The following is a 13,070-nucleotide window of genomic DNA, read 5'->3' on the forward strand; positions in this document are numbered from 1 at the left end:
CACAAGACAGAAAAGTTTGATTCCTCTTCCCCTCCCATTCCCTGCCTCCGTCACAAGAGAGAATTGTCATGCCCAAAGGGCAGCAGACCTTCTGACTTTGTTTTCAAGAGTGCAAATTTGCTTTCAGTAACGTCACATAAAAATCCAGCACTTGAAAAATGTAAGCATCTTTGAACAAACATGCTATATCTTCTGTGGTGATTCTTAAGAATTCCAATAGGACATGTATCTACCTTAGATATTCATTCAAACCAGGACAAGAATTAAAAATGCATACAGTTGGGAATGAACAATAATTGAGGTCTACCTCAATCCTAGGCCTCTAGAATTTATTTCTGCAAAACTTGTCATCTAACCAATTTGGACAATAACAACACAGTTGGGCATTTACTCACAACACACCTCTAGTGGAACAAGAAGCTCCTCTGGAAGGGCCAGGAACATGGTACTTACTTTGCTCTCAATTAATTAAAAGTAAATGACACCAGCTGCAGCCTCTCAATATTGTTCATTGCAACATTAATCTCAAATTATAATGAGCCCAAAACCATATGACACCACCAATTCCATCTCTTTTTGCTTTAGATGTATGCTTGTGCAATGTCCACATGGGCCACAGGAGTTGGTATTCATTTAAATCAATATCTTTCTAGACACAGCAATGCAAGCTCCTAGTACTTAAGAATTCATAGTATACTGTAAATAGTAAAATATTCCATCTTGGAACTATTGTTTTTAAAAAAAATATCAATCAACTTCTCTAAATGCTGACATAGCATTTCAAGTTTCTTTTTTTCTTTTAAATAAGTCTTTCCTTAATGCAAGGATGAACAAAAATCTGTATAATTTCTCATTATTTTTGTTTCAACATATCATTGCTACTATTATAAATTAAAGCCCTGGGTCTCCACAAGTAAAGAAACAGTTCAGAGTGAAGCTCTACTTTTTGCCAGATGAACGACCACACCTATATTTATAGCTGCCACCATTAAAGCACATTTTTACTGAAATCTGGATACATATGTTAAAGAAATCTACAGTGTTTCAGCCCTTCAATACAATTTCCCTCAAAGAGTATGGTATAATTGATACCAGAAGATTATTTAAGTTAGGTTTACTAATAAGTTTGCAGTTAGGAAGCGACATGAATAAATTCTATCAACTGTGGCAATACAAGTAGGACTTATAAAAACAGTTCTGAATTCTACTTTAACCAACTAAAACGCTGACCTCAGTTCCGTAAAAACAAAACAGGACATACATTTCTTGGAAGATTTTCACACCACCTTCTCTTTGTCATGCCGTCTTCAGCAGTGGCAGCAAGGGATTCTAGGCTGCTAATTGCATTCTATCCCATTAATACAAATAAGCTAACCTGAAAGAACAGATCCAGACAGTTCTATGCTTTCTGTTCTGAATTCTGCTGTAGTCTTTCAAATTTACTCACATTCTATAGTTTCAAAAATGTAGAGAAAAGCACATGCCATATTTTCCATATTTTCTGGGTTTTTTTTTTCTTTATTTGGTGGGACTTAAGCACACGCATAAATGCTTTCCTGATTCAATGCCAATAGGCTATAAAATGACAATAACTTATGCACCACTTCTTAACATAATGCTCTTTGTAAAGAAACTTGGAAAGTAGAAGTTTTTCTCAGAAATAACCTACAAAGGTATAAAAAAAAAATCACAATTGTCAAATATTCTCCAATTCAGCTTTACCAAATGAAAAACTTCAAAACAAACCCTTTTACCTTTACCCTTTTACAAACCCTTTTTTACAAACTTTTAAGAAGGAATGCATCTAATAGTACTAATTAATGGCTTGTAAATGGAGGATCAATATCTCATTGTATTTTACACAAAGAGCTAAAACCCCATTGCTGCAACAATACAGAAAAAGAGAAAGCTTTACAGATCAGGTTACCTGTCTGATTTGACGTTTTTAATAGACTATACATCTGGCTACAGCTATTTCAGAGTCTCAATCACAATCATTAAAAGTAGAGATTTAATAAAAAGGTAGTTTATGACTTTTAAGTATTTACTATCATTCCATCAACTCTGAAAACATCTTTGAAAGGAGACACAACTAGTTGACAACTATAAAGCAGCATTTTGGTGTTCCTCTATATCATCACAGATTATTTAGATTAAATGATAGGTATTATCTTACCTGATACATTCCAACTCCGAGGTGTTTGGGCTCAATTTTCACTAGCTCAGCTAATGGGTCTTGGACGCGTCTCGCTATGGAAACTGGAAAACAGAATTACAAAACAGCTATCACTTTTCTCTGAAAAACCTGAATCATGTAATTGTTTTTGCTAAGGCGTCTTGGGGTTTTTTAACATCTTCTATGCACTTAATTTTTTTAAAACCTGGAAATACTCAATAATATAGCAGAATCCTTTTTTTATTGTTAGATAAGGACATCATATGTACATCAATCAACCTTTCTATTATAATAATTCTATATAATTCTGGTAAATTCTATATAATTCTAGCAAAGACCTAGGGGTATTTTAAGCTGTAATCATGACATTTAAAAAGTTATATATTCATCTAATTCAACCATCAAATTCAGTGTTCACTTTGAAAAGGGTTCTTGGACTTTACTAATCTGAGCTGCACACCAAAACACATCAATTTGCAATCTGTCACCCTTATAAACACATTTAGAAAAAACAAAAGCAATTTCCAACATTTCTGATGCCATTATGAGCATATGGGAAGAATCCTTGGTCTTCTAAATCCAAATGTTGAATCAAGACTGAATTTTTGAAGGCTGTATTTATTGATAAATCATTTGCTTACCAAAATCTCAGAAGAAAAAGCATATTTCCAAATGTCAATTCATAAACTTGGTCTGATTCTGCAGATACTGGGTAGAATTCAGTATTTGCAACTGTGCTCCCTCCCACATATAAGAAACTAGAAGAGTTCTATCAGTATTACATCTATAAATCTATTTTTTCCTCCTGACTTAAGATAAAACAGGTTAGCTGACTTAGCAGCTCTTAGAACATTCATCCCCCCCTAGTGAAGAAAACACTAACAAAAATCAGAAGTATTCAAAAAATCTTTCCAAATAAGGACCAAAGATCTTAAAACAAACAAATAAACAAAACCATAACAACAAAACAAAAACATCCCAACTCTAAAATTAAAAACAAAACAAACCCCCCCAAAAATAAAAAAACAAACATAACAATATCCAACCTTGTGGCCAAGGCTGTTTTTTCTATCACATGCACTTGTGCAAGAGGAAGAAAAGTGGAACCAAAGAAAGTTGTGGGTCTTCAAAAGCTATGTCCAGAATCAACCCCACAGGGCACCAGTCATTTCAACAGTGTTTTACATTTAAATACATTTTTAAGCAAATCAGGAGAGGGTTAGAGGAAGAACAGACAGGATTCAGGAATAAATATACCTGTATCTATGCACAGTGGTTTGGTCACAATGCTAAAACAGAAATATTGGAAGTATCTCCAGTGTTCACCAGGTGATTTCACACACACACATGCATGAAAATACGCACATGGTTATAATTATCATATATATAAAATAAACTATAAGCCCTTTTACTCCATGACAGAAGTAATGTATTCATTCACAGAGATGTTTAGGTTGGACACACCTCTGGAGAACACAAGCTGCCTTGTCTAAAACCCCTGCTGAAACAGGGTTTGCTGCAGTAGGCTGCCCCAGATCATGTCCAGCTGGGTGGAGACCTCACAATCTGTCTGGTCAATCCATTCCAGTATTGGGCCACCTTAACACAAGGTAAATGTTTTCCTGTGTCCAGATTAAATTTGCTGTCTTGCAGTCTGTGCCCATTGCCTCTTGTCATAACAGCAAGCTCTACTGAGAAGGACCTGCTGCTCTCATCCTCATTTCCTCCCATCAGGTACTTAAAACCCTTTTTAAGATCCCCTGAACCTCCTCCAGGCTGAGCATTTCCAGTTTTCTTGGGTTTTCCTTTTATGAAAGGCACCCCAGTTCTTAACCATCCTTGCAGCCTAATTTAAACAGCAACCATCACTACTGCAGGGTGTTAAAGGTTTCACAGCATTTCAGAAAAGGACTTGACTAAACATTTGTAGTTGAAGCCAAAACGGTAGCCAGAGATATGCAGGCTCCTCAAACCACAACTGCAAAGTTTATCAATTAAATGCTGCACTAGAGACTTGACTTTTAAAGATTTGCACTGTTAAATGCATAGTTAACACGAAGTTCACTGCTCGGTCATGCAAGACTTTTCATATCCTTTAATATCCATTTTAACATGCTGACAAAGGCAGTTTGCTAGCTAGGCTCAGAAAGCACTGTGCTGGTGACATCTGATATGCCTGTTTCTCTGATAGAGAAGTTCTGAATTCAAAGACAATCACGTGTGCTTTCTTGTAAAAAAAACCAAAACCCACAAAAGGCTCATCAGTGTAAGTACACCAGTTATCACTTACACGAGTATAGCTCAGTGCAAAAATGCTTTCTTACAACAATAATTCATATTAATTACTTTGAAATACTAGTCACTCACCACCTAACAAAGTGAAACAAAACACCAATGAAAGCAGTATTGATCCAAACCAGAAAACACAACTATGTACTTCTCCTGAATGCACTGATGCCTATGCATAGAGACCATATCTGTCCTTCAGAAACTATCATTAAACATACAGTGTTCTAGAGATATTTCTTTTTGCTCTACCTAATGACAAAACATATTTCAAAAGTTACATTTTAGATAAGTTGAGAGCAAATACCTCTCACTGTCCACATCTCCTTTCATTATCTCTTTTAAAAACAGACAACTATATGGATATGTTGATACAGGAATTTTCCAAGCACAGCTTTCTCTTGGGAACCTTCAATTAAAAAGTCAAATTTAGACTCTTTTTGTCATATTAGCTTGGTTCACAATGCTGTCATATCCCTAGGAGGCTTCCAGTGGAGGCGTAGGACCTGGTCCAGCAAAGCACTTCAGTGCAGATGCATGTCAGAATTCCCACTGGAACAAGCAAAACTATTCACACGCATAAAGTTACACAGACATTTAAGTGCTTTCCTGGATCAGGTCTAACAATTACAATATTGAAGCAGGAAGATCAACTAACTCTGAGTTACACAATTAAGGGATGCAGCTCCTATGGTCAATACCAGCAGGATAGCTGACCTGCCCAATTCCCACTAAAGTCACAATTTCACTCCAGAACTTCTCCAATTAATAAATAAGAGAGCACAATAGGAAAAATGCAAGAGTTGTCTACATTCTTTCTAGGCAGAAATGCAGTCAAGATCAACATCTACTTCCTCTTGTACAGGCAAACCCATTGATTTTCTGCTGGAGTAGTTACACACCACAATAGATGGATCTTTTTTGGGGGCAATGAGGCTCCACTCTGGCCATTTGATCCAAGTGGTTGGAGTCTCACAACAGAGGCAGAGTAGTTAGCTAAGAAATCATTAAGGTTCTGCAGAAGTGCAAGATACCATGAAGCGACAGTAAAACTTGATGGTCTGGTATCTTCTTAAAAACTAAATCAAGACTATAAAATAGGTTTTTAATTTTCAACTATTTTACACTGGGTACATTTTAGAAGCCATGCATTTTTAGAAAACTAACAATGAAACAGGTAATGCATTCTTACTTCTGTAGATATTAAGGCATTCTTCACTTCTGCCCAAGCAAAAGAAGATTAAATTATATTGTGGCATGCAGGGCAAAAGGAGAAAATCAGATTTTTCAAAAGTTATCAGCACAACCAAACATGAAAACTTTGAGAGATACCTTTATTAAAATATGCTAGTCTAAGTAAAATGTGAAAAAAAACAAACCCTCATCAATACTAAACAAGGTATTAACATCAGGATGACACGACCCTCTAGTAGAAAATCACCGTAAGACTTGCATACCCCATAAATGCAAAGCTTGAAGCTGTGAATTAGTACGAAAATATTATTGCAACACTTGGAAAAGCAGTAACATACTGTGCTGCCTTTCAATAAATTTATGTAAAATTTTATCCCTTGAATGGACAGAATGGTGTAGGTGGTCCTCTAACTTCAGCGTAGATGAACTTCACATCAAAGTGCAATAAGAAATAAAGAAGATTACAGCAATCATATTTACTGTAATCCTGTCTTGTCATTAGATAGAACATATTCTGCCATTTCATTTAAAAAGTAATGTAACTGCTTGGAAGTCACAATTCACTCCATAGTTTGGTTATTTGACGAGACAAACCCAGCAAACAGTAAAGTATGTTTGTGTGTCAGTTTTGATGTCATTGTGGAAGGCAAAAAACATCCATAAGAGTTGCTTGCACAACTCATGTCACTCTCTGCGTCTGATCTTCATAGAAAGTAAAGAATTACATAAAAGTGTTTTGTTTCCGAATGGCTAATAAGCAGATATGTTCTCGTGAACTAGCAAACATACTAAATTATGTGGCTACTCCTATCTAAAAGATCAAATCACTAATTTCAAATGGAGAAATTTAAAATTAAGACTATTTTCTTCAAACATACATCACATAACTTTGTTTCTCTAGTAATTTGCACAGCAAGCAATAGCATTTTTCACAGAAATCACAAAGGAGAGTTTTCACTCAGGAATACTGATAATAGTTTTCAGGCTAAATCTTTTCAGACTAAAGACAGAAAAAACTTGCTACACTCAACAGTGAAGAGCCAAAACAACAGTAGCCTTACTATTTCCCTGCATGGTATCAATACAAGGGCCATGTCAGCTGCCAGCCCTAAAAAAACAGAATTAGTGCTAACTTCCTTGGCTACCTGCCTCCCTTCACTAATAGAACAGGTCTAAAGCAATCATTAAGACCCAAATCAGACATGCAGACTATTTAGGGTACAAGGGCAGCTGGAAATCTTGTCAACTAGATGAAATTTATTATGGTTTCAAGTATTGTACCCACTTTAGGGGCAGGCTGCCAACTTCTATGTTCATACAATTGCATATTGAAATGTTGTCTTTTTGCATTACTTTATGTAAGAGCTACACCATGAAGCAAGAGCTTAATGGCTTAGATATGGAAAGAGTGAAAATGAGGAATGGTAGAAGAACAAAAAAGATTCAATTTCTTTCAGTTACAGTGGCATTCAATAGTCGCTTAACACCGTAAGCAGAAAAACATTTTTGGCCAAAAGTCCAGGATGATGGCATTCCTTGTTTTAAATACATCTTCACATAAGGATCAAAATGTGTCCAAGTCAATAACTGTGACAGCTTAGCTACCCCACATGAGGAGCATTTGTTTTTGAAAAAAATGTGAAGCTTCCAGACGTGAAGGCAGTAGATAGTTTTGTAAATGCTTTACAAATAAATATAGGGCAACCACAAGCTATTATGCTATGATGACTTCAATTGTGTCATAAATGAGAACATTCATTATCTTTATTATAAAACCTTAGCATTTCATTCTTTCTGGGACGTGTTGCTATAACATTCAAGTAACTCATACACCCTCCTATTTTAAATTAACCTTCGCACCTCAAAAGCCTGGGTTGAAACTTCAATGTAATGAAATTTAAAAAAAGGTAATCAGGGACTAACGCACAAATGCATAAATAATTACTGTCAATTTATCATACCAGAGTAGATATGGAAACATTACAACTTTTTAAATCCTTTCATAAAGCCTATTATTGTGTTCAAGATCAATTACTCTCCATAAGTATCTGCAATAATGTTTACTCAGTGATCGATTGTTCAGGTTTCCTGAGTCCTGGAAGCTTTCTATCCTGTTGACCTGAATTTCACCCTCCTTGCAAAGGATACAGTGAAATGTACAGTAGTCTTTTCATTAAGCATTCTTTCTCAGTAGGTCAGGATTTGTGACACAGTTCTGAATCCTCATATATCTTCTTGGTGGGTTTAAAGTACGCAATTTATTTTAAGCAACTGTTCAACAGCTGCATTTCATCCAAAGCTCTTCTGTAGCAAGTGAGCAGGTTTTTGTTTGAAAAAGGTTACATTTTAGTTTACTTTTAACTCCATAAAACTGATAATCTGTTATTTGCCTAAGATTAATGAAATAATGAATGACAATATTCTACTTATTTATTACAAAAAAAAAAATCTTTAAAAGAGATGGGTTGAATACAACAAGAAAGTTAGAAATAAATTTAAAGAGGAAACTGACAACTGAATATTACAATGCAGCTTTTTTAAGTCAATATTTTTTCTCAGAAACACTCTCAAAAACACTTTTCTCGAGCATTAGTAATTTCTGTATCACAGAATAGTATCCATTTTTATCCAAGATGAGATATGGGACATATAATCATTTAACTGCAACCTGATGTAATTTTTCTGTCACAGAAAAGAGTTAGTCTCGGAAGATGGTATAAACTCTGAAAAAACTTTTCCCCATCTGCTCAGCTTAAAAGGTAGATAGCATCAATATCCTTTTCACATTTACACTGCTGATACTAACTGCATCACTATGCCATTGATTACCATTACTACTAAAAGTAAAAAATTACTCCAAGTTCTAATCTTACAAAATCTAGTCATCTGTATATCAACCTTTTGTAAGTGACCAGAATGTTCCTTCCTATGCCTCTAGTAAGAAAAGCAGCTTTGGCAAATAACACATATCCCACATATTAAAAGGAAACCGAAACTCCTTGAACTGAAGAACATCCTGGTACTGGTCACAGCTCTAGCTCCACACTTCAAGGAAGCAACAAAGCCTTCCAAAGGAAATACACAGACAACACATGCACAGAGTTACACCAGAAGAGGGGACGTGAATGGTTCTCATAGCTCTGTTATGCTAAGGGAAAGGGGTTTGACCAAAGCATTAAAACCTGCAGGTAGCAGGAGATCCAACTCCACTACTCAGCTCACTCCTGAGCTCTACAGCTTTAGCAGAAATACAGTGCCAGTAAGCAGGATCTCAATGATTATATACCACCTCTCCCACATACCCTGAAGTTTACACAGGTTAGAAAACACTCGATTCTTGTCTAGAACAAGAAAATTACAAGACTACAAACATGTCTAAAATCTGTGTGAAAAACCCATTCAGGACTGTGCTACTGGTTTGGGGAAATTTAAGGCCATTTGTCTGTTTCTCAGTATCCTGGTGCAGGCACATACTCATGCTCAACTGGGAGAGGTTCAGTCATGCCCAAGTGGGAGAGCCCACACTATCAGCAGATAGGGACTGTTTTCTTATTTCCCATAGAACTACAGATTACCTATAATTTCTGTTTAAACTGTAGGGTCTAGCCCCCACTTTGAGATGAGTTTCTGCTCAACAGTAGGAACTGGGTCATATGGGGAGACAAGTAACAAGGCCCTCTTGTTCCTATTACTAATTACTTATATTACCATTATTAAGAATTAATTATTGCTATTACTATTAGTTTAGTTTATTAATATTACTATCATTAACATGTTCCATCTTTAACATCTTACTGCTGTTCACACCTTTTTCACTTCTAACCACTGCACAGGCATCACTGTAGTGTGGTTCTCTGTTCTCCATCCCTCCAAAAGAATAATAAAATTCATTTTTAAATGCTACAGAACACAACAGATGAGCAATGAAATATGATCTCATTTCATACTGCTCTAATTACATGCAACCCAACTAAACATTGGGCTGAAAAAATGTTGTAATGCATGAGAATTCAGTGCTTACTTTCTTTTCTGAAAGCCTGTGGAACTTTCACCAATTCTCTCCACTAGATGTAGAGGAAAGCTTCCACTTAGACAGCAGTGTGAACATTTTAACCGTAGGACTAAATAAAACAATAAAGTTTTTGAAAAATGACCTTCTCTCCTGAATAGCCAAAGGGGAGCAGTGCTCTTTTAAGAAGATAAAGGAATTAGCTCAAGTAGACATCCAGGCACTATGTCCCACACATCTAATCATCAAATTGTTTTACTTTCCTTAAGATAAAGTCAAAAGAAATTACATTTTTTCCAATCTCTACCTTCTACTTGCTGGCCAGTATGACAGCTCTGAACTCTATGTCTCTAACAGGACCTCAGGGAAGGAAACCCTGTAGCATAACAGTCTGAAAGTCCTAACAAGCCCTCAAAGCCTACAAGGCTTTCTTCTGCAAGGAAAAGTGCAAGTGGTGTGCTGAACTTTGAGCATACAATAACGCAATGTGTTCTGCCCTGTGGAGAGGAGACAAGCAGATGGGATTTGACAATGCTAAGGCAAGCTGTGCTGTGTGACCTTTGGCTCTCTCAGATTCTTCCTTATCCTCAGAATACATCCCTTAGAAACAACAGAGTTTCCGTACTGGATCATACGTGTGCATGCAGCACAACACATGCTTACCCTGTTGGTTTTCCAAATCTTCAAAAGACGTAGCTCTAGGGAATATTTTATCTACCTTTGCTGCTTTCCTAACTGGGTGGCACAACTATGTGGCCTTGACAGAGCCCCAGTCCTTCACGTCCAAGAGGAAAATGAACATTGCATAGAGCTGTTGCATTAGACAAGCCCAGGTATGTCGCTCTTTTTTCAGCATCTGAGCACAGAATTGCAAATTAAAAGTCAAGTGTGTATGATTGCATAAGTTATGACAATAAAATAGAGAGGCTAAGCATGAGATCTTTTCTAACAAGTGGTTACACAAACACAGTGTCTGAAAAAACAGCCCTTTTATTTTACTTTTTAAGTAGTGAAAGAAAAGATTGCTTATTTGTTAGAGCAGTCATCTCAAAAGGAAAGGTAATTCATCAGTTTAATGAAATGAAGACATTTCTCATTTATGTAACTGATTGTATATTGAAACAAGAGTAATATCCCAGCATGACTACTGCTTCATAGCAATTCTCTACCATCAGGCCACTGTTTCACTACAGTGCATCAGTTTCCTCTGATTTTTAGTCATTAAGCAACATTCATTTCATTATGGTATCCAAGAGGTGGAAAGGCAGCAGAAGAAAAAAATTCTTTGTGAGCGCAAGCCAAACAACTGGTACATCCTTTATCTTATACTACGGACAACAAAACTTCCACTAGCTGGTCATTCCTTAAAAAGTTCCCAGGCATCCAGAAATTACATCAATTCCATGTTTCTGTGTCACAATCCTTCAACACAAGTTATATGTGCTTATACTTTCTATATACTTCACCTGTTCCTCCCCAGTCTTCCCCTTTTGCCTAGCCAAACTTGCTCAAACCAACAGCATTTGCAACAAGGGGGTGTAGTAGTGGGGAAGCACTGAGAGAAAAAAAAAAGTCCAGAAGAGCATACATATTGACATCTGCACTAAAATCCTTCATTTCTTATCCCATAAAACTTATTTCTATTAGGAATAGAGGCTCTGCACAACAAAATAAAGCCTTAGGCAAAACTATATAGAATAGGATGGAAGTAAATAAAAAATATCAACCTTTAGAAAATCATTGAATTCCAGGATTCACAGGCCCAGTGACAGCAGCCGAGTCCAGGTTGGCACAGACTGTCACAGAGCTCATCTCTGAGCAAGGAAGCCTGTCACTGAGCTTAACTTTGAAAGAATACCACACCAAGACAGTCATCTCATGTGTTCTGGCAATGAAAGGTAACTAATGGCAAGTGAATTATTGTTAAACTTGCAAGGCAAAGTACCCGCCCAGTAAACTGTTACTTAGAACTGCTTCTAAGGAAAACTTGCATCCAGGCTTTGCATTGAAAAAAGGCACAAATAAATCTCAATCACAGAGACCTAGGGCAATCCAGGAGATTTTACAGGCAAGTTCAAGTACATAACTCTTATTTGAAGCTGTCATGAACGAAAACTAACCAAAGGCTAAATATGAAGTGGTATACTGATGCTAGGTCAAAAAAAAAATTATTACAAACAAACAGAACAAACAAAGGAACAGAACAACCAAAAAGTATTAATTTGACAGCTTTATGAAAACTCTACCAAATGAAACATTTTAACTGCTTCTTCAAGAGAGTGGCCAGAGGACACATGCCAGGGCAGAAATAGAACTGCAGTCATCCACCCAGCCTCACAGCTCCCTCCTCACCAAGCTCCTCATTGCAGCCTCAGAGCTGGCAGTCACAGAGCCTCAGTAGAGCACATATTAATAAACTTCACAAAGGTGATCAACATTTCCAGCTCGCAAAGTACTCTTTTCATGGTCTACATTCTTGCGTACAAAGCTGCCCACTCCCCAAATCTCAAGTGTGTCCCTGGGCACAGCTTTTGAGAAGAAGAATTCAAGGAAGCCTTGCACTCCCTTCTGTCAGGCTGCAATCCTATCGCAGCTTCATCCAAACCCCCCATTACTGAACTCCAGTGGCTTGCTCTCTAGGCAGAGCGCTCCTAATCTGCTGCAGCTCAACTTCCTCAGCCTATCAAGTAGGAAATCCTTTTATTGCTGTGGCCTATAAGCTTCTTATCTCCTAATTCTGTGAGGCTGAGAAATAGCTGTTCTGCTCATTAATCCTACAATGACTGTCAGAAGGGGATATATACCTTCTCACTCTTCTCAAACACAAGTAACCAAGTTTCATCAAGTTCTTTACTATCTACTTAGCTGAGTCTCACTCCACAAGATTTTATAGGAATTGTAGTAGCAGTACAGAAGTTTCTGCACTTTCATGAAAGATTCAGGACACTTCTAAAGTTGGAAAGACCCTATTTCATTCTCCATACTGTAAATAATAGAAAATTGTTTTAAAAGGAGCTTTTTTTCTTTTTCTTTTAAAGCAAGTGCAATTTTGGCTAAAAGTGCTGTCTGTATGGATGACTATTAAGACTTTCAGTTTGTATACACTCCATCAGTTTAAAAAGAGTTCTTTCTCAATCATTTATTGCAAACTTGTGTCATCCATGCCCTTCAAAGAAAGCTCAAAGCAAAAAAAAAAGACCTTGGATTAACTAATACCTTTAATTAGCACCCCCAAGAAATGCTGAAGGCTGCTGGTTTTCCCCTATACATAGGACACTCAGCCAAGGAGAAACTATTAAGCTAATTTTTCCATCAGGATTGATATCTTCTATTTCTCTGTATAAAACAAAAACTGACTGCAAACAGTTGCTAAACACCTCTGCAAATATTACAGAGATGAGAAAG

At 36.7% G+C, this 13,070-nt stretch overlaps 1 protein-coding gene across 4 annotated transcripts in view; it reads right to left on the reverse strand.

Annotated features, from left to right (window-relative positions):
* SRBD1 (S1 RNA binding domain 1) overlaps positions 1 to 13,070 on the reverse strand; it is a 125,417-nt gene that overhangs the window by 48,731 nt on the left and 63,616 nt on the right. For all 4 annotated transcript variants that reach the window (XM_033056719.1, XM_033056720.1, XM_033056718.1 and 1 more), the window contains exon 18: positions 2,177 to 2,259. In XM_033056719.1, the coding sequence (XP_032912610.1) occupies positions 2,177 to 2,259 (83 nt within the window). The remainder of the gene's footprint in view (positions 1 to 2,176; positions 2,260 to 13,070) is intronic.

The sequence above is a fragment of the Catharus ustulatus genome, chromosome 3, assembly GCF_009819885.2.
Source record: "Catharus ustulatus isolate bCatUst1 chromosome 3, bCatUst1.pri.v2, whole genome shotgun sequence".
In the NCBI taxonomy this organism is placed as follows: domain Eukaryota; kingdom Metazoa; phylum Chordata; class Aves; order Passeriformes; family Turdidae; genus Catharus; species Catharus ustulatus.